This window comes from Cavia porcellus, unplaced genomic scaffold, assembly GCF_034190915.1.
Source record: "Cavia porcellus strain 051 isolate PalLab524CR breed Dunkin Hartley unplaced genomic scaffold, mCavPor4.1 scaffold_31, whole genome shotgun sequence".
Taxonomy (NCBI): Eukaryota; Metazoa; Chordata; class Mammalia; order Rodentia; family Caviidae; genus Cavia; species Cavia porcellus.
The window spans coordinates 24,660,430-24,682,298 of NW_026947514.1; the positions used below are offsets into that span (position 1 = coordinate 24,660,430).

Sequence of the window (21,869 nt, forward strand, 5' to 3'; positions counted from 1 at the left end):
CAGAACATATCCATTCGCTCCTCTCCATGCTCCCACCACCATCAATGCTTGCCTGGTTGACAGTGTGAACTGCCCGCCCAGCACACACACACACAAAAAAAAGCAACCCCAACTCCTTAACACACTCGGCTCACTGCATGACATTTATACAAAGGATATTAAGGCTCTGTCTTTCTGATCACTTGTTGAACAGCTGCCAACCCCATAAGCAGAACATTAACTCTCTTGTGGCAACTTGTTTACCCATATAACCTCAGGGTCTCACACAGAAGTTCCACAGGCGCCTTCGGAGTCAGTAAGAGAACAAACAAATGGCTGAAGTCACAGAGGGGAAAGGGATCCAGGGAGACCAAACTTCAGCACCTCTGCTTGTGGGATCCAGGCCTGGCAGGCCTAGCAGGTGTCCCCATCCCAGGCCTACAAAATGCAGTCTTTCCTCATCTTCCTCAAGGCCCAAACACCTCCCTGAGGTGACATCCACCAGGGCTGACATCCTGAGCCCTGCCTCATTTGTCTGCTCAAGCCACAGCTCCCATCCTAAGGCCTCCTTGTAGCAGGGCCCCCATAGCATAAATCACCAAAGAAGCCTGGCCTGAGAAGCAAGCTCGTTCCTGAAGCTCCATGAATAAAGAAGCAGGCCCAGCTGGCCTATTCATAATCAGCATAAAAAACTGATTAGCTCCTTCCAGATTAAACATTATTGTTTCAACAATGAACATAAATCAGCGTGGAGGGTGGACCTCCCTCTTCTGCCAAGCAGCAGCATCAGGTAGACAGCAAGGCAAATGATGTAGAGATGATGGGAAGGAGCAAAGGATTCTTCCTCAGAGGAGGAGCAGGAGAGCAGCCCCTCCTCACCCTCAGGGAAAGGCTCTCCTCTTCTGCCCACAGCCTGCAGCTTGGAGCAGCACCTCACCCCCACCCCCAGAGGAGCCTAACAACTCACTCACTTCCCGAGCCTGCCCCGCACCCCACCCCCTGCCAACAGCTGAGCAGCTCTAGTGCAACATGGGTCAGGGCCAGCCTGGGGCTGGACAAGAGGGCAGACAGGTATGAGGTGAGAGGAGGGAGTGCGGTCCTTAGAGGGTGACTAGGTCTCACAGCCCCATCAGCATGGACTTGAGCCCTGTCACTCTCCCCCTGGGTCACTTGCCTCCTTGAGGCAGCCTGTGTAATTGGACTGTGCCTCTGCAGGTAGATGACACTAAGCTCTGTTCCACGCTCATTCACTGCCCTGCTGTGTGACCCTCAGTACTTAAGTCTCTGAATCTCAGTTTCTGTCTCTGAAAATACTGGGGAAAGAGACACCTCTCTGAGCTGTTGCAGGAATAAATGAGGCAACATGCCCAGAAACACTTCACACATGTTTGGGACAGAAGAAACAATAAATATTCAGTTTCTTGACTTTCTAAAGAGCTTCTTACCAAGACATGAGATTGTCCCAGTGTGGACCAGGTGCCTGCCCCTAAACAACACCCCAAAATGTTATTACTTAGAGGATGGATTTGTGAAAACCTGGCTTCCTCAAAGCCAGACAACACCAAGTCCTAAAAAAAGGATGAAAATGTCTCAAGGCCCTCAGAAGCCAGCCTGATTCCCAAGCTCTCGTCCTTTAATTCTAAGCACCAAGCTTCCTCCCTGAAACAGAAGAGTCCAGAAGGAAGAACACTGCATCTGCAATCAGGAGACCTGGGTTATGTCCTGTTTCTACACCTCCTAATTACACCACTCTGGGTGTGTTACTTCTCCTCTCTGAGCCTCAGTTCCCTCACCTGTGAAGTGCAGACAGGCATTGGACTGGATGATTTCCATACTCTCACAATCCAGTCATTCTGGATAACTTAAGGCTACTGGCCTCTGAACAACAGAGTGAATAAAAATAACCAGCATTTACCAAACCCCAAGAAGATCCAGATACCAGGAGGTGTTGAATATAACATGAGTTCTGATCTCACAACATCTGTATTCACATCTGCCCAGCTCACAGTCACTGCCAATTACCATACACTGGGCACTGCACTTCAGATGATGATCTTTTTTTTTAATTGGCACATAATAACTGTACATATTTAGGGGGTACAGCAAGACACTTCACTAGTTGTATATAAAACATGCTGATCAAATCGGTACATTTGTAACAAGTGTATGCATCACCTGAAAATTTTACCATGGAGGACTGAAAATTTGCAAAATCTTCTCTTCTAGTTATTTTGAAAACTACAATAACTTATTGCTCACTATAGCAACCCTGCAATGCTTTGCTATAGAACATTAGGACTTACTCTTTCTAGCTAATTTTGTGCACATCAACCAAATTCTCTCTATCCTACCTCCCCCTACCCTTCCCAGACCCTGGTAACCACTATTCCACTCTCCACTTCCAAGAGACCAACATTTTTCACTTCCCCATAAGAGAGTGACAGCATGTAGCATTTGTGCTTCTGCACCTGGCTTATTCACTTTAACACAATGATTTCCAGTTCTGTTTACATTACAGTAAAAGGCAGAATTTCATTCTTTCTTATTGCTAGATAATAACTCGTTATGTATATGTGCCACATTTTCTTAATCCATTCACCTACTGATGGAATCCATCCACTTGGGTGGATTCCATATCATGGTTATTGTGAATGGTGCTACAGTAAACATATGACTGCAAATATCTCCCCAGCACCTATCCAATAGCAGGACTGCTGGACCATGTGGTAGTTCTAATTCTAGGTTTTTGAGAAGCCTCCATATTGTCTTCCATACTAAATATATGGAAAGCATATAAGACTTCTCTGTCTTCCACATTCCTGTCAGTGCTTGTTATTTTTTTTTTAATCTGTCTGATAAGTCCTTCTAACTGAAATGAGATACTTCACTGTGGTTATGATGTGCATTCTCCTGGTGATTAGTGATAATGAACATTTTTTCACATACCTGTTGGTCATTTGTACATGTTCTTTTGAGATATCTATTTAGACACCCAAGCCTCTCCTCATGAGTTAGCAGTATTCACAGATTAGGGACAGAGAAAACAAGGCCACACCAGCAAACAAGCCCAGTCTGGGAACCAGCGCCATGTGCTGGCTGCTGCTGGACTGGGAACAGCCAGATTCCAGCCCCCTCTGGCATACAGGCTGGCAAACAAGAAGTACCAACCAACCAACCTCCCCCACCCACCCCCAAAAGTGACAGGCTTATCCAGAGAAACTCAGGCTGATGATAGCTATCCAGGTGAAATGCAATTGGATGCCTGTGGAACTTTGGTGTTTCATTGACAATGCAGGTCTAGGGCCAGTGGTCTGATCACAGGTTCAGAGGACAGTGGTACACAGTGTGGCATCTAGCGGGGATCTCCTTCTGAGGGCTGCAGCCATGGTTGACTCCCTAGGTCTTGTTTTGGAACTACCATATCAGTTCTACTGTTTTGTTGGGTTGGGTTTTATTCTCTTTTGCTTTGTTTATGTCAAATTCAATGGCAGGAGAAGCTATTTCAAAGATAGCAAGATAAATTATGGTAGCAATTTTAGATTCACTATAGGCTTGTTTTGAAGTCCTTTATTGTATTCACTGTTTTGTTTTTATTGTTTCTATTCTAGTCTGTTCTGTTTGATTTTTACTATGTCTGAAGTTATCTGCAGCTACTTTGAAGACATCAAAAGGCATGATGGTAACTATTGTTGATTTCATGTTTTGAAGTCCTGTATATCTTACACCGATTTGTTTTGAACGGTTTTATTCTGCTTTATCCTCTTTAAAATAAAATTTTTAAAACTCAGGTATTAAAAAAACCTATTTAGATCATTTGCCTATTTCTTATTCTGATTATTTGGATTTTGGATGTTGAGATATTTTAGTTCCTTATACATGCTGAATACTAATCTCTTGTTAGACCAAGAGTTTGCAAATATCTTCTCCTACTCTTCAAGTTGTTTCTTCAATCTGTTGATGATTTTCTTTGTTGAAGCTTTTTATTTTGATATGACCTTATTCTTTTGTTATCTGTGTTTCTGAGGTCTTATCTAAGAAATTTTTGCCCTGACCAAGGTTCAGAAGCAATTCCAGATGACAAACCTTTTGTTCCTTTCACAGTCTCATTAATATGCACGTTCTTGGATCATCCCTCTCTACAGATGAAGAAACCAAGGCTCAGAAAGAGTATCACATCTTCCTAGGATGACACAGTGGCATTTGGGATTTAAGCCAGACTCTCTGGCTTCCAAACATGGTTTTTGTTGTTGTTGCTGTTGTTGTTATTGTTGTTTTTAATTTTCTACTATAATGCCTTAGAAATTATCTTTTCACTTCTAGAAGCCAAACCCTGGCCTTGCCCTCAGCTTGGAACACAGAAAATCACAGTCATTCTTTCCTACAGCCCTCCACAAGCTCCTACAGGAGTATCCCAGGAACCACAGAATCGGGAACAGACAAAAAGTTGACCACCCTGAGGATTCTAGACCCTTCAGTACCCCTAGGCCATGATGTACAGCATCATGTCATGTGAAAGCCCACCAACTGTGAGCTGGTCTTGGACAGTGCACTGAGGGGACTCTAAGAGAAATGGAAGGAAACCAGCCCTCCTGAGAACATAAGCCAGGTACTCAGATAACCAGACAGCCAGACTGAGCAGAAGGACCACCTACAGGGCAAAATCAAATGATCTAGACTCGTAAAAAGGTCTGTTCAACCTCACTGGGGAGGTCAATGAAGGTTTCAAGAGGACAGAGGCATTTCAGGTAGTTCTATAACTCAATTCAACAACATTTACTAACACTAACTATGTGCAAAGCCCAGCCCAGGCCCCAAGGGGGATTCAGGATGGAAAAGCAGCCAACCATGAGGAACAGATAACTGCACAGAGCTGCAGCAGGGCATAGGAAACATCCTGGGAAACACAAGAACCATTAATCCTGACCACAGATGTGTGAGAAGACCAAAAAAAAGATGTCACTGGAAAATCTCCCTCAGTTTCCCATCTGTAAAATCAATAATAATAGCTGGGGCTTTAGCTCAGTGGCATAAGCACCTGCCTTGCAAGCAGGCAGTCATGAGTTCAATCCCTGGTATCAAAAAAAAAAAATCAATAATAATAAGAGTACTGGCCAAATGAAACCTTTGAAATTGTATCTGATCCCCATCAGGCATGCAGAATATGTGTGCGTGTGTGCATGTACATGTGTGTATTTATGTTGAGAGGGTAGATTCAACCTGGAGGTTAAAAAATGAGAAATAGTCAAACAATTAAATGTGGGAGATGAGGACTCAAGGATGGGTCTGCAGGACATGAGGTTAACAGAGGAGTCCCAGAGCAGCCAGGCAAAAGGCAGAAAGGCAGAAAGAGGCTGAGGGGTGGGGCTCCAGCCTCAACCTGCTCACTGCAGGCCTCCAGTCCAGAGACACAAGCCCAATGCGGCCCAATCTGGGTAAGATTCACCAGGAAGCTAAAGAATAAGCCAGAGTGCAGGTGCCTCAGAGATGGGAGCAGGAGCTCCAGAGAAACCCTTGCAGCTGGGAGAGGGTGCAGTCTGCAGGAGAGCAGTGGCTGCAGGGTGGGCGCAAGGCTGGGCTGGGCGCAGGGACAAAGACCAGCCAAGGCTGCCGCAGCTGCCACTGTGCTCCCCTAGTGACTAATGGCAGGCCATCCTTCCCGACTGACATTAATGCTTCCCGCCATCCATCTCCCACTCGTTAAATTACCATCTTAAAGCCAAAATCTCTCTCTCATAATTGATAAAAATCTCTTTTTGATATTTGGCATTATTGGGGGGAAATGGGTTTTTTTTTATTCTTCATTATGTTTTTAATATAAATGTATTTTTTATTGAGATCTGCTGGGAAGGCAGGATGAAGACAAGCAGGAGGCGAATAATCTCCCTCCCAGGCCCCCCTCGTCCTTCTATATCCGACTTCATGAACACCAGATCCTTCTGTTCCATTCCCAGAACCTTTGATAGCCTTTTGGGGGACAGTCTGAGGAGACAAAGGAACCAGATGCCACAACAAACAAAAGTTGTGCTCAGGGCCAGGAGATGCAGATCTAAGGAGAGTGGACTTCAGGGTGGTCCTCAGGTGACTCCACAACAGTGAAGTAGCCCAGGGCACAGAGAGCTGATCTCCCCAGCCCCCTGCCAGCATGGGAACACCAGGACAATGGGGACAAGGCCTCCAGAAGGTGTTGGAGCACTGGCACAGTACTTGTACAAAGAAGGTGCCCAACAAATCCATGTGAGAGAGAGGAAGTGAAATAGGTCTTGGAAAGAAAGCAGCAAAAACCAGGCAAACACGAAAGGACCACTGAACATTGGGGCAGAGTACGGAAAGTGTTCTGCCAGCCCCAGCCCGCAGTGATGTGGGTACTTGGGGTAAGCTTTCCTGACCCCTCCAACCATAATCGCTTCCCCAGCCTTAGTCTATTCCAGGGCAAATTCACCTCTGCATTCACCCCAGCCTTGGCTCTACTAGCATACTAGACAGGAAATAGTCTGACTGCTACTTTGCAAATGAGGAGACCTAAATACAGCACAGCCACCAGCCCCATGATCTGGACACCTGTGACTCCTCCTTGGCAGCAGCCAGACCTCCACCTACATACTCTTTATCCCTGGAATCAACCTTGCACAAATGTCAGACTCCCTCACCTATAGCAGATGCCTCCCAAGGACCTTAAGAGATGGCCACAGTCAGCACTGACAAGTAAACTTCCAGCAGCTCCCAAGGTGGGGCAGTGGAGGGAAGGAACTAAGCAGTCAGCAGAGTGCTGGGCACTGAGCAAGAAGATGAAAGGGCAGTCTGGAGAGCAAAACAGTCTTCTGCCAAAGTGCTATCTGGGACAGAGAGTCACACAAGGTATTAGAAAACCCATTAAAGACTTGATTCTACCATTTACAAGTCCCTCCTGAACCAAATTCTTTGCTTGCATAAAGCACTCAAAAATCCTAACAAAATTCACTGGCCACTTGCTCTGCATCAGATATGTCCTAAGTACTTCACCTGCAATCATTCGTTTCATGTCTACATGGTAGGTACTGTCATCGCCCTATTTTGCAGATGAGGAAACTGAAGATTCCCAGATACTGCACCAAACACTGTTGTAGTTCTGTCTGTGAGAGTGTTTCTGGATAAGATTTAGTCACAGGCACATTTTCCTCCATGATCTGAGTGGGCTCCATGCAATCAGATGAAGACCTGGTGAAAACTAAAGAATGACCTCCTGGGAGCAAAAGAATTCTACCAGCAGAAAACCTTCACATCTGGACTGTAACATCAGCTCTTCCTCAGACTCCAGACGGTTGGAACCCTTGCAGATTGTAGACCTGCTAGCCTCCATAATCATACGATCTAATTTCTTAAAATCCATGTCACTCTCTCATTTTCTCCAACAGAGTGCTAGGGACTGATCAGAAAGAGGAAGAGAAAGTGCAGTGTAGGGAGCAAAACAGCCCTTCTGCAAAAATACCACAAGTGCAGAGAATTACACATACATACACAAAGAGGCAAATACACAGACATGGATACATGAATGGAAAATCATAGCACCGTGGTTCAGCTTCTCTAACTAACTAACCAACTAACTAACACAGGAACAATATCCAGTCTAGCAGACCAGCCACAGCCTGGAAGGAGGGATGCAGAAGGGAGGGGCACCTTTTCCTACCTCTACTTTTTTTTAATTTTATTTTTTATTTTTTGAAAGCCTTTTTTACGAAACATCCGTTGCTTGACAGCAAGCAGGAAAAGGAATGGAAGGAAGAAGAAAAAAGTATCAGACCACAGAATCACAGGCCATCAGAGACTGCAGGAAGTCTCAGAGGACTTACAGCTCAGACAAGGAAGGCATAAGGACAGGTTCGTAGCTGTGATAAAGAACCATATCAGGTCCCCCAGAATGAACCCTAGTGCTCATGAGAGCAAGAGGTCAGGAGGTCAAGGGAGCTTGAGGTACCTGGCCTACCTCATGACCAGGAAGCAGAAGAGAGACAAGAAAGGGCTGATGCTCCACAACCCTCTAAGAGCAAACCTCCAGTGACCTAAAGGCTCCTGCTAGGCCCCTTTCCCTAGAGCTCCACACTCCAGCCCCAATAGTGCCACACCTGGGGGACCCTCACACACCACAGCAGTAGTCAACAGCCTCATAGCTCCGGCTAGTGAGTGCACCCTACACTCTGCACCACTCAGGGTGGAGAGATGCCAGCTTGATGGCTTGGACCACACCCATGAGTAGAAGGAACCAGTGTCTCTCCTTTCTGGAAGGACCAAGTCTCCAACACCCCTCCCTGACTAGCAGGCTCAAGCGCCATCTGCTGGCCAAGGTCAACACTGCACCTGGACCCAGGGCCGGGGAGAGCGCTTCAGCAGCGCTGAAACAATTGCCAACTCAATTCAGACCCAGGACACCTGAGGCAGCAGAATGACCCCACCCTCTGAGGAATCAGAAGACCTGAGGTCTCACCCTGCTGTTTGTTGCTACTCTCATCCAAGTGGCCTCCAGGTCACCCTCTGCTACGCCAGTCTCTATAAAAACATGGTGCTCACTGGTCCTCTCCTCTAACTTGATGGCACCTGCTCATTCCCCGGGATTTGGATGGATCTGGAACCAAGTATACTCCTGGGTTCTGGGATCTAGAGTGCTTTACCCTCCGCTCACTACCCATGCCCTGCTGGGGACACCTCTCTGGACCAGCCCCACATACCTAGGACAGGAACTAGTTTAAGACACTAGTGACTTGCCAAGGCTTTGTCAGTGGGAAGGACCCCAAGAGACCAAAACTGCACCATCGTGAGCTCACATCTAACCAGCCTGTCTGCAATTTTAAGTTCAGGAGCACTTCTGCAGGCTCTAAACTTAGGGTAACCTGAAAGCCCAGCCATGGCCTGTGACCCATAAAGATAGCTATGCAGCATAGACCAGCTCCTCCCAAACCACGCACCCAGGGCCAAGATGAAACTGAGCTTCCATGAGCACCCAGGAGTCACGAAGCCTGCTCAGACACTATCTCAGGGGTGGGAGCAGCTTCCCAAGAGGTGTCATGGGAAGAGCTGGAGGGGGAGGGAAATGGAAAGTGAGTGACTTTCCTCCGCCCTCACACCCCCACAGCCACCTACCCTGCTCCCCACCTGGCCTATTCCCCTCCCTCCACCCACAGACTGGAAAGTGTGTCATGAGGGAATAAATGCTGTCTTCCTGGAGGGAGGGAGAAAGGAGTAGGAGGAGGAAGAAGAGGAGAGGAAAGAGTTCAACTGCCTGACTGTGGGGGCTGCAGTGAGAAACCAGAGGTCTCTGAGCTTCCCAGCAGTGGAGACACCTCCTCAGAACCATGACCTTGACATTAGCCTCCCTTTCTCAAGGGGCTCCAGACAAACTGGGGCAAAAGTCATGCTGCCACCTCACTCAGGACTGCTTGGCTGGGGGAAGCTGGAGAAGCAGCCCTGAAGACACAAGCCACGGCTTCCACCTCCAAATATCCTCCAGCCAGCTGGCAGGGTGAGGGTAGGACACCATGACTGCCAGTTCCCTAAACTTTTCATCTCACTCTACTCTTGCTCAGAGGGGCTGCCGCCCTGCTCTTGCCGCGCTCTCCTCCCCAGAGGCTTCCAAGGGTTAATCTCCTGCTGTCTTCCCCTCTCACATCCACCCCCACTGAGCTGCCACATGCCAGCAATGATGCGCCTCACACTGTTATTACCATGACTTATTTAGTTTTAATTCAGGGGTGAATCTCGTGCTGTTGGAAGCCAGAGGCCAACAGTCTCTGTGAGAAGCAAAGGTACTCTCGGGCCAGCCTTGTGCCAACCCCGTCCCCTCTGCGTGGGTCCTTGCATCCTAATCCTGCTTCCTAGCCAACCACCTGATCCCTGACTCCAGTCCTAAATTGAACTGCCTTTTAGTCTCTCTTTTTGGAGCAAACGTTCCTCAGTGCAAGGGAGTCATAGACATTTCTGTGCTCCCCTCCAGCATGCTTGGGCTCTACAGAGTCAGTGAGGTCTCCCTCCAATCCAGGCCAGCACTGAGGAGTGCAGAGGCTGGCCACCCAGCACCCATTTCACATGAAGGAACCTAGAGTCAGGGCCAGCATCAATACAAATGGAACAACTGGTGTTCCCCAAACTTGTGTCCCTATCTTGACCCTGCCCCGAGTTGCCTAAGGAAGTTGTCACTCATTTATCCACTCATTAAACAAACCCTGGTACCTACTCTACACCTCACTGTTCTAGTGCTAAAGATACAAGGCAAAAGGACAGTCCTGGCCTTCATCCTTAAAGACTTTCTAACCTGCAGGGGGAGACTTAAGGAACCAAGCCCATAGCTTGCACAAGTGAAGGGGGCAAAGTTCTACAGAGACTAATGTGACAGGTCTAGTCACAGGACCAGGGCTGGTGAAGACGACACAGAAGAGCTGGAGTCTGACTCTAGCACCTAGTCCCCTGCCTGGAATTTGCTAGACAAATGGACAGACAGACAAAGGCCTTGAATCACTTAACACAGCAAATGGAGCAAAAACATTCCACACTGATAGTGAGTCATGAGTATAGGCACCGAAGGCTAGAGGCAACCAGAACGTGAGCTGAGTGGTGCAATGTGACCAGAGCATAAGGAAATAACCACAGTCAGTACCTCATGTGTGCTAAGTTTTTGCTCCACATAAAGTGCTATAGTAAGTAAGCTCTAACCTGGGTACTATGATTATCTTCAGTTTACAGAAAAAGTGAAGAATCAAAAGGATATCATTTTGCTAGGTTCAAGGCTCTGGCTCCAGAGTCAAAATTCTAGCCACTATGCCCTCCTGCCCCACTAAGGGATCTTCATGAAACAAGTGGGAGGTGACACCAAATGGGTCAGGCCCTGAAAGTCGCACTAAGAATTGCATTTTAAGGGCAGCAAATAGGAAACAAATGTTATACACTAATCTCAGACAAAGCATCCACTAACGTCTGGACTTTGAGTGTTTTGCTCAGAAAAGTTCAGACAACCCAGAGGATTTTCTAACAGGAGAATTACAGAAACAGTGAGGAGGAAAAGAAGGGTTTTAGGTTCTGAAGGAACCTCCAACTATATCATGTAATTTCTATAACTGAAACTGATGGGCTGCCCACCAGTTTCTTTGTGCCAAGAAAGCACAGTGACCAGAACAAGCCAGTCACAGTCCACGCAATTGTGCACAGTTTGCCACAAAAGGACACCCTGCAAGTCACTGGGATGAACACGAAGGAGTGCAACCAAGGCTGCTGTCAGAAGGTATCATCAGGAAGCACTTCATAAAGTTAAAGACAGCCGCCAACAGACTGGGTTACCCTGGGTGACAAGTAAGAACGTAAGCCTCCTTCACTGGGAGTAACACAGCAGACGTTGCATGGATGTCTACCAGAGATGCTCCAGAAAAGCCAAAGCACTGAAGTCTTGGGCAGCTTACTGATGGCAGTGCAGAGCAGTGCACTGGAATCACCTATGAATGGTGCCCCTGGACGCTTAGTACCGTAAACATCCAGGCTTCCTCTGCAAAATAGGGGAAGTAACAGTACCTACCACATATGCTTGCCATGAGGATGAGACAATGTGTGGAACACAGTACAGTGGTCAGTATGTAGTAAGCCCTCAGCAATCAATAGACATTATCAGGCTGAATGACAAATCACATGAGGTTGGCAAGTTAACAGTTAAAAACAGACATTTCATGTTTAATATGTTTTAAGGCCATCACCAAAGTTCCTTCTGACCTCTGATTGCAGCACAAAGTTGCTGTGACATTTGGTGGTAAAGCCCCAGCATCCTGGGCCTGGGCAACAAGAACTGTGCCAGGCCTCTGCAAAAGCACCCTTCCCAGTCTCATCCCTCCCTCCAGGGCTGGATACCTCCTTGCCCAGGTCTTCGCGAATGACCTGGCAGACTTCCTGCATGCTGCTCTGCGGGGCCTGGCTATGCAGCACCTTCAGCGTGCTGGTGTACTCCTCTGGCAGCAGGTAGTCCAGAGCTCCAAGGTGCTGGCCCACCTTGATGAAGGTCCCCCGGTTGGCACAGCAGAGCTCACACAGACGTCTGGCAGAGCGAAGATGCACCTGCAGGGAGAGAGGCAAGGCCAGAGAAGTATGAGTGCAGACTGATCCCTGAGCACTGTGCCCCTTCCCAGGCCTCGGCCTGAAAATCTTCACTTACTCCCCTGTGATCAGGGCATGTGCACACATGCACACACACACACACATGCACACACATGCACACACACTCCTCCTGTTTCCTGTACCCAGGCAGAGCAGTCAATTTCAACCTCACGCTGAAGCCAGTCTCTGTGGCCTGATGTTTCCATTTTCCTTCCCTCCACCAAAACTTTCCTGGTTGGATCTTACTCCTTAGACATGAGTGTTAAAGGCTTTCAGCCAAACCTAATTTACTAAGGACTCATTCAAGGATACACTGAGTTACTGTGTATTCCACATGCCTCTCAGACCTACTGGTAATACTTCATGTTAGAGCTCCACAATGATAAAACATGGTCATATATATTATATCCTTTAATCCTCAAGGCAGCTCAGGGAGGTGGGTGTTGACACCTCTACAGATGAGAAATGCAGTTGTTCTGTTCATAAAATAACTAATAAATGTCAAAGGAAAGGCTAGAAAACACTCCACGTCTACAACTGTTTTATGCAGGAATTTTTAGCATGAGACTCCTATTTATTGGCGGAATATTATTATTGGGGGTATCAGCCACAGGGAGCAGGCAGCTGGGCAGGCTGTCTGATATAGGAAGCCTTAACTTACATCCTGCTGCTCACCCTCTTTCCAAAGCTGGGAGGTGGCCCCACCTGTCCCCAGCTGTGCATTCCCAGTCATACCCCAGCCCCACCAAGAGTATTGGAACTACAAGGGTCTTGTCTCTTAGGTGCTAGTCTCAGGCAGGATAGAACCTTGGGCACATATCGAAGACAAGGGATCCCAGGACCGTGGGGGGGGGGGGACCTGCTATGGTTTGTGTCTACATGTTCCCAAGAAGTCTACTGTATTAAGAGCTGGAGCTTGCAGAGGGAGATTGGATTTTGAGAGTGCTTGACTCATCAGTAGCTGGATGGCCTTTAGGAGGTGGGGCCAGTTGGAGGAGGTGGGTCTCTGTGGCTGTGTCTTTGTCGGATTTATCTTTCCTCTGATTCGTTCTGCTCTCTCTGCTTTCTGGCTGCAGGGACATAGGAGCTTTTCTCCACTGTCTCCTTCCACCATCATGTGTCTGCCTTGGAGCCAGCCACCCATGAACTGAAAACTCTCAAGCTGTGAGCTAAAACAAACCTTTCCTCCTTTAAGTTATGTATGCCACGTATTTGGTCACAGAGATAAAAAGCTGACCAATAAAACCTGGTACCTGCTTTCACCAACAAAGATAACAAACAGGGAATATCAAAGATACACTTACACTTTCAACTGCTACAAAAGATGCTGACATTCTCATTATCAGCACATAATAAAATCATGAGAAGTGAAGTAACAATTGATAACAAAGATGGAAGAAATATTCAAAGGGCCTACATAATCAGTTTCCAAGTGAACCATACAGGAAACTGCTACTTTAGAAATTAAGAAGCAAACACTCTAGCCCTGAACATCCTGTTCCAGCAGCTGGGTCCCCCTTTAGCCCAGCTCCACTGCAGCAGACCCCAAGTATCAGGCTGTCCTTAGGCCTCCATTTCTGGCTCTGCTGAACATCTCTGCCTCCCACCCCAACTCACTCTAGGGAATCCCATGTACTTGAAGCTCCATTCCCACAGACAGAGCTCTCCAGCATGGATGTAAACACCAATCCAAATGACACCAATCAAAGTCTACTCCCTGGCAGGAAGTTGCAGTGAGAAGGAAGTTCATTCTAATTGAGAAAGTATGTGCATAAGCATCCTCAGAGAGGTCAAAGTGATACAGGGAGGGGAGATTCTCTTAATAACTGGAAACTGGGGACAAAGCTGGCTGTATTAAATGGTAGAAGGTCCTTGTCAAGCTTTGCAAAATCAGGATTCTGGCTTGCCAAAGCCACATTCAGCTGTTCTAAGGAAGTATGGCAAATACGGTCAAACATGGAGTTGGGCATCTCTCTGCAGTCAGTACCAGAGTTCAAGCCATATGGTCAAACAACTTTTTGCAGCTGAAATGATCAGTACCCAACTTCAACCCAAAAGAGAAGGAAAATGCACAATCAACAGTAGAATACGCAGCAGCCAGAAAGCTATCCACAGTTATCTCCATCTGAGTGACTAGAGCCCAGATCCAGAGCCTTAGTCACATTTCTCATTGCTGAGACTAAATACCCAACACCAAAGTTAAACTAGGAAAGGTTTATTTACATTTATTAGAGGTTTCAGTTCATACTTGGCTGGCTCCAAGGCAGGGTGGCATTGCACAGGAGTGTCACAGAGTATGTGGGCAGGCAGAGGGCAACAAGCAGCAAGCAACAAACCACAAGCCATAACCAGGAATCCTCTTGGTATCCTTTGTGTCTTACTCAGTTTACCCCTCCTTAGAGCAGACAGCACTCACATCCAGAACTATGCCAAACCAATCAGTGGAGTAATTTAATAATCACATACCCTTGATCCAAGCATCACACACTCCAGATCTAGCCACCTACAAAAAACACCACCTATGACTACATGAGGCTGTGGGAGGACATCTAGACATAAACCATAACATCCAGTCAGCTACTTCCCTAGCACATAGTTATCTAATTGTCATCTAAATTGTTCTGGAGTCCAAGAGAAAAATGAGCACAATCCACACCCAAAGAAAGCATAAGTTTGGAAAGGAGTTGAAGACTCTCTCTCCTCTCCCCTCCGCAATAAAAACAATAACCACCACATAGTGGAGGCTTCCTATGGGCCCAGTCCCCTGCCCTCACCCAAAAAAGACACCTCATAGAGACATTCACACAACAGAAAAAAACACCTAACAGCAGGTATGGGAAAGAGCTTGGGACCTGGTGTTGTGGAAACTCATGGATGAAAGAAACAAGAGGACTGAAATTAGCTGTATATGTTTGCTATTTCTTATAGGCTGCCTCCATAAATTCTATGGCTCAGATTCACCCCATAGGGAGGAGGCACCAGGACATGTACTCGTTATAAACAGACAAATGTGCTTCCACTTACCATGGAGTTACACCTGGAGAGACCCTTCAGAAGTTGCAATTATCTCAAGTCAGAATCCACTTAAAACACCTAAGCTACTGAACCCCATAGCTGAGCAACGCTGAGCATAGCTGAGCACACTAGAGTATCAAATGTTTCCCTTGTGATCATGTGGCTGACTGGCAGCTGTGGCTCACTAAGACTGCCCAATATCAGGAGAGAGAATTAGACATCATACTCCCAGCCTGAAAAATGATCAAAATTTCCAAGTACAGTTTCTACCAAATGCATACCACTTTTGCACCATCATAAAGTCAAAGTGGAACCCCTGTAAGCCAGAGATGCTCAGTATGGCCTCTCAGCTCCAGACGCACCCCTCTGTGCCCTGCTTTGTGTTACTGAAGCTGGACTCTAGGTTATTCTTTCCTTGTCAGATGGGGGTTGCTTGACTGTGAGGTTACAAGAGGAGCAAGAGTGCCCCTCACTGTTTCTAGTATCCTGTTTCTGGCACAGACAGAGAGTGCCCACTCTAGGGCCCTCATAGACGAGCTACAGCCACACACTCCAGTGCGCAGTCTATTATTGTGAACATTCTGATTCTTCTCCAGATTGACTCTAGCTGCTCTGCCCCATAGCAGGCTGCCCATGAACCTCTTACTCCGGTCTTCCACTATGGCTCCTCTCCACCAACCTCCCTGGGCAACTCTGCCTGCTCCAGAATTCTAGCCTTGGGGTATGGAAGAGCCTCTGCTAAGTCCTTATTCCACTCTCATTCATGATCCCCAAGTTCCAGAAGGAGCAGCTGCTGTATGTGTTTGCTATGTCTATGCTGTCAGAATCTCCTTTTACAACTTTTAGGAGTTACCACCTTAAACTAGTGCTTAATTCTTTGTATTAAAATTTCCTCCTTTAAACTACTGCTGTGACTAGAACCTAGCTGGTACACAGATTTAGACTCTAAAACTGAATTTGAATAGATTAAGATAAAAGGAGTGGGCATTTGAGATCAAGAAAAGAGAAGGCATAAGAGTGTGTGTGCTATTCTGAATGTATACATGTGTACATGTTTTTCTATGTTTATGCATGTGTAGGGATCACTATTGTTGCGTGTGCATATCTGTGTACTGCTGTGTGTACGCATATGTTGTTGACAGAGTTGCTCCATTCTTTTCTTCAGACTGAATTTGAATGTATCTTTGTCTTTGTCATCAACAACCTTCATTCAGAAAGCATTGACCACACTCTACTCAACTCTCCCTAAAGGAAGTAGACTTGCAATGCTGATTTGCAAGCCAGAGTTGCAATCTGGAGGAGGATCAGAATGTTCACAGTAGTAGACTGCTCACTGGAATGTGTGGGATGTAGCTGGTCTACGCTCCCTAAAGGAAACCTACTGCTCCCCACCTATGGCTTGAATCAGGACCAACTAGGGTATTCCTCAGCACAAAGTGATGGTCCCTTTTCAAGACAGTGGACAATGGAATGAGGTTTGCCTGGTCACTCATGCCCAGAGAGGCCAGCCTGCCCTTGGCTCACCAGTTACCCAGCACATCTGGGGGACCAAAGCCATTCTACATTCTGCATACCTCAAAGCAAGTTGTGTGGGTGCCATAAATATACATACTCACAAAACTACCATCTTTGAAACCAAGTCAGCACCTCCTGCATATAGCACCTGCATGTCCACTAATAAGATCTCAAAGCCCCCTTCAGCCAGCTTCTAACACACATAAACATGCACACACACTCACATACACACACACGCACATGCCCACACACACACATGCACACAAATGTGAAGGACACTGCCAAACACCAAAAACCTAAAATGATCTTTTAAGGCCAAAAGACACAGATGCTGAATAGTATAGTGGGCATTCTAGTCTCCAGGGCCACTTTCCTGCCCCAGCTCTCACAGGTTCACTATGCATGAGGATCAGAAGCCACACCCCTTCCAACTTTCAGGAAGCCATCAGCACATACATACTTTCTCTCAGCATTTGCTCACTTCATAGCAACATGAGACACTAAGCCTAACGGCAACAGGGAACAAATACGAAGTGTGATCAAAAAGTATCCTGGATGCTTCAATTTTATTAAATGTGTAATGTGAAAGACACACTGACATTCATGCCTCTCAAAATACTTTGCCTCACTTTAAACACAGTCTCATCAATCGTACCACTTTCTGAGCAGTTCTGGAAGTCCTCTTTCATGAGTGTATTTAGTTGTATTGTCATGGCTGTCTTGATGTCTTGAAAGGATTCAAAACACTTACCTTTCATGATCATTTTGACTTTGAGGGAGAGCCAGAAGTCACACAAGACCTGATCCAGTGAATAAGGTAGATGAGAACACACTGTAATGTTCTTACTAGACTGCCTTCTTACTGGATGACACTCAGTAGCAGCATTCACATATTTTTAATCATATCGCATAAAGACACTTACGAAAGAGGACTTCCAGAACTGCTTCAGAAAGTGGCAAGAACAATAGGAAAAGTGTTCAAAGCACTTGGAGGGAGATCAATGGTGTTGTATCTTTTATTTTAATAATTTTTAAAATTTTAAACATTCACTGTATAGTTTGAGCTCACCTCATATATAGAGGAATCTCACCATTCTCCTCCCAGGACACTTTCCCCAGTCATGCCAATATGCTCAAAGAAAAAAGCAAAGTTTCCTACACAATTCTTAAGCACATACATAGGCATAAACCCACAAAGAATGTGCAGATGTCAGTCAATTTATAACAGTACTGTCCAATAGAACTTTCTGTAATGATAGAAATAATTATCTGTACTGTCCAACACAGTAGCAGTAAGTATATGACAAGTGGCTGTACTTGAAATGTAGGTAGTTAATTACATTCCAAATAACTTATATTACCACAAATTGGACAACTCAGGTTCATAAATCAGCAACAGGTACAATAAATATATAACATTTATTTAGTGACTTTTTCCAAGGACTGATATTCCTCATTTAACAGTCAGTTTCTGGCTCTGGAACTAGGCTATTGACTGAATTGGTTGCTAAATGAGGAACTGTTTACAGTATGTGCATCACGGTACAGAAGTAGAAGAAACTACCACAGGACTACACTGCCACTCACACTCCCATGTGGCAAGTCCAAATGCAGGATCTCAAGTCCAAACTGCACTTCGGTCATCAGTCCAAACAGTCATTAAATATGTAGGTTGTTAAAAAGGAATATCCTTCTCTTCCTGGCCTACAGTAAACATTCAAATATAACTGTGGTGTTTTTTTTTAAATCTGCCATTATCTCTGTAACACAAATATTATATGTCTTTAAAGATGAAGAAATAACCTCAGAGAAGTTTCATGACATTCCCTAAGTTTCAGTCAGTTTGATGTGTCAGTACCCAGCCCCGTATGCTATGTACCATGTGCTGGGGAATCACCATTAACAGAATTTCTCTATGTGCCAGGCACTGTGGGAAGCTACAAGGGAGGACAGACATGACCTTCACATGCAAAGACCTTGTAATATAGACTGAGCCACACAGCCACAAAACAAAAACTGACCAATAGCGGGCAGTAAAAATAGTTGCTCAATGACTCCAACATGTGATACATACTTGATATCACGATGTTAGGCATCAGAGTAGCCACAGCAATTGAAAACGCAAACAAGTTTTATTTGGCCTAGAGTAAAACAAGGAGGGATCATAAACATAATGGTTAATAGTGTTCATTTTGGAATGAGAAAGACCTGGGTTCAAATTTTATTTTGTTTCCTTGCATATTTCCTTGGACAAGTTAATAAACTTTGGGACCTCAGTTTCCTCAACAGTACAAAAAGGATAATATTTACATTTGTCACTGTGATGATTAAATGAAACAATGCATACAAGAGAACCAGGGTTCAGCATACATTAGCGTTCACCCAATAAATGAATAGAAAGAGAAATGGGGAAATAATCAACCTTGCTAGAAAAATAAAGCTAAAAAAACACTCCAGCTCATCCATTCTCTGTACATGGTTTAGTCCAGCAAATCTAGCCCACAGCCTTACAGACAGAAACAACTGCTAATTTCATGGACTACCATCTAAACTGCGAATATCAGTGCATAAGAAATGCAAATAACAACAGCAATACAGTGTCATTCTAAACATAAAGACTTTAGGCTCTCACCCCCAAAAAGCTCCCTACTTTCACTTCGGCCCTAACACCAGCAACCTACTCACTCCGTGGGACACCAGTCCTGCCTTCACCCAGCACCCAGAGTCACTGACCCGCTTGGTGCACTGCTCCAGCACATCCTCACTGGAAGCCCCCACACCTCCACGCAGTCCAGGCCTGTCACAATATCACAGCGACAGCTGACGTGGGCTCCTTGCCCATGCCCTAACTTCCTCTACACTCCCAGCTCTGTAACTTGCCTTATGATTATCTCATTATCAATAACCTTGTTGAAATAAGTTTTAATTTGCCTTGTATTCATTAAAAGCATTGTCATTACCCAGCTTGGTCTGTGACTTGAGAGGAGGACAATGAAGGACTAATAAGATCAACTCAGTGCTGATTCATTATTGATTTGTTTGGATATAGCAAAGGCCCCAGAACAATTCTTTCCTCATGTCTAATCCCTGTGAGGAGGGGCCCCGGCCCCCAAACTTGGCAGAAAGGTAGTAGTGTCAGACTGATTCCACAGAAGTGGGAAATAATTCCAGTGGGGCTCAGGCGTGTGTAAGACAGAGGAAATACACATATACACACACACAAACACATGTCCCACATAAATACAGGAAGGAAAAGGGAGACGGTGAAAGAAGGTTAACAGACCCCAAACAGAAATTGATTAATTCTTCTAGCAAAATATAGGCGTTGGGCTGAGGATATAGCTCCATGGCACTGTGCCTGCCTGGAAAGTGCAAGGTCCTGAGTTCAAGTCCCAGTACCAAAAACAAGCAAAATATCAGGCCTCAAAGGACTGCAATGTTGGTCGTGCAGACCTGTAATCCCAGCACTTGGGAGGCTGAGGCAAGAGGATTACTGCAAGTTCAAGACCAGCCTGTACTACAAAGTAAACTCAAGGCCAACCTGACTGCATAGGGAGACCTTGTCTCAAAAAGACAGGAAAAAAAAAAAAAAAAACAGAACTGCAATGTTAATAGCAGTGTCCTGGATTATGAAATATTATTTTTTTTCTTCTAAGTTTTTATACGCTTTCCAAATTTCTTCTAACTAATATATATTATGTTAACAATGGAGGTGAATTTTTATTATTATCCCTTTTCAGCATCTTTAAGAAATGGAAAAGCCCTGCTGATTTTTTTCCCCCTCAATTTTAAATGTACAGGACTCTGCCATAAAGATGGGACAAGCTTTGGTGAGAGAGAGAGATTTAGTACTTCCTCCCTACCCAGGAAGGATGGTGTGGTCCACGAGTGTGTTTTCCATTATGAAAATGGAACTTGCTTCATCCTCAAGAAAGCAGGCCATAAGCTGCCTCCAAGTCTCTTTTCTGGATGTTAACATTTGCTTTTAAGTTGTCATTTAGTTAACAAGGTAAACCTGTTTATATCTTTTTTAAAAAATTGCATTCCCCAGCCTCTTCCTCTGAATCAGCGCCATTCACAGAGCAGGAGTAGACAGACCAAACCCACATCGGCCAGCAAGCCCAGTCTGGGAACCAGCACCATGTGCAGGTCACCACCAGACTAGGACAGACAGATCCCAGCCCCTTCCGGCCCAGGGGCTGGCAAACAAGAAGTACCAACACCCCCCACACCCTCACCCCACCATAAGCAACAGGCTTGTCTGAAGACACAGGCTGTGATGATAGCTATGGAGGTGAAATGCTATTGGCTGCCTGTGGTGCTTTGGTGATTCATTAACATTGCAGGTCTAGGGCCAGTGGCCTGACCATAGGTTCAGAGGACAGCCGTAGACAGTGTGACATCTAGAGGGCGAGGGGGGTACATCTCTTTCTGAAGGTTGTAGTCATTATTGATTCCCTATTGGTCTATTTTTGCAAGTACCATATCAGTTCCATTGTTTTGTTGGGTTGGGTTTTATTCTCTTTTATTTTTTTTTATTATGTCAAATCTGATGGCAGGAGAAGCTATCTCAAAGGTAGCAAGATATATTATGGTAGCAATTTTGGATTTACTATTGGCTTGTTTTGAAGTCCTTTTTGCATTCATTGTTTTGTTTTTATTGTTTCTATTCTGCTCTGTTTTATTTTTACTATGGGTGTAGTTATTTGCAGCTATTTTGAAGACATCAAAAGGCATTATGGTAACTATTGTTGATTTCATAATGTTTTGTTTTGTTTTTTTATTTATTTAAAGAGAAAAAAGAAAGGAAATAAAAAACAAAGTAGTAACAGAGTACAAATAATACAAAATTTCAAGAAAAAAATATACAGTAAGAAATCACTAGTTAATAGGTTACACATTGTCATCTTAGAAACAGTTGTCCAAATTATAAAATTAAAGCATATAAAGTGGACATTCATACAATGAGATAGCAGACAGTTCCGTTCAATGATCCAACAGAAGCTCAAAAATATGGTTTTCCATCCTACACACTCAAACATACAGTTATATCCCTTAGACCACCTTCCTTTCCTCTCTTTTTTACAATAACAATTACACTTTTTGGGTTTTTTTACTCCCACAGTTCTTATTACTTTTTTTGAAGAGAATAAAACCTAACATGACTAAACAGAACAGAGTCGGTTAGAACAGAAGGATGGGCATAGTACATGATGTAAAAATAGAATACCAGGTGATCAAAAATGGTTACCATTGTGCCT

General features: G+C 45.2%; 1 protein-coding gene across 2 annotated transcripts in view; it reads right to left on the bottom strand.

The window, feature by feature from the left end:
* Positions 1–21,869, bottom strand: part of Adck1 (aarF domain containing kinase 1) — a 125,554-nt gene that overhangs the window by 58,816 nt on the left and 44,869 nt on the right. For both annotated transcript variants that reach the window (XM_003472331.5, XM_013155365.3), the window contains exon 4: positions 11,836–12,039. In XM_003472331.5, coding sequence (XP_003472379.1) covers positions 11,836–12,039 — 204 coding nt within the window. The remainder of the gene's footprint in view (positions 1–11,835; positions 12,040–21,869) is intronic.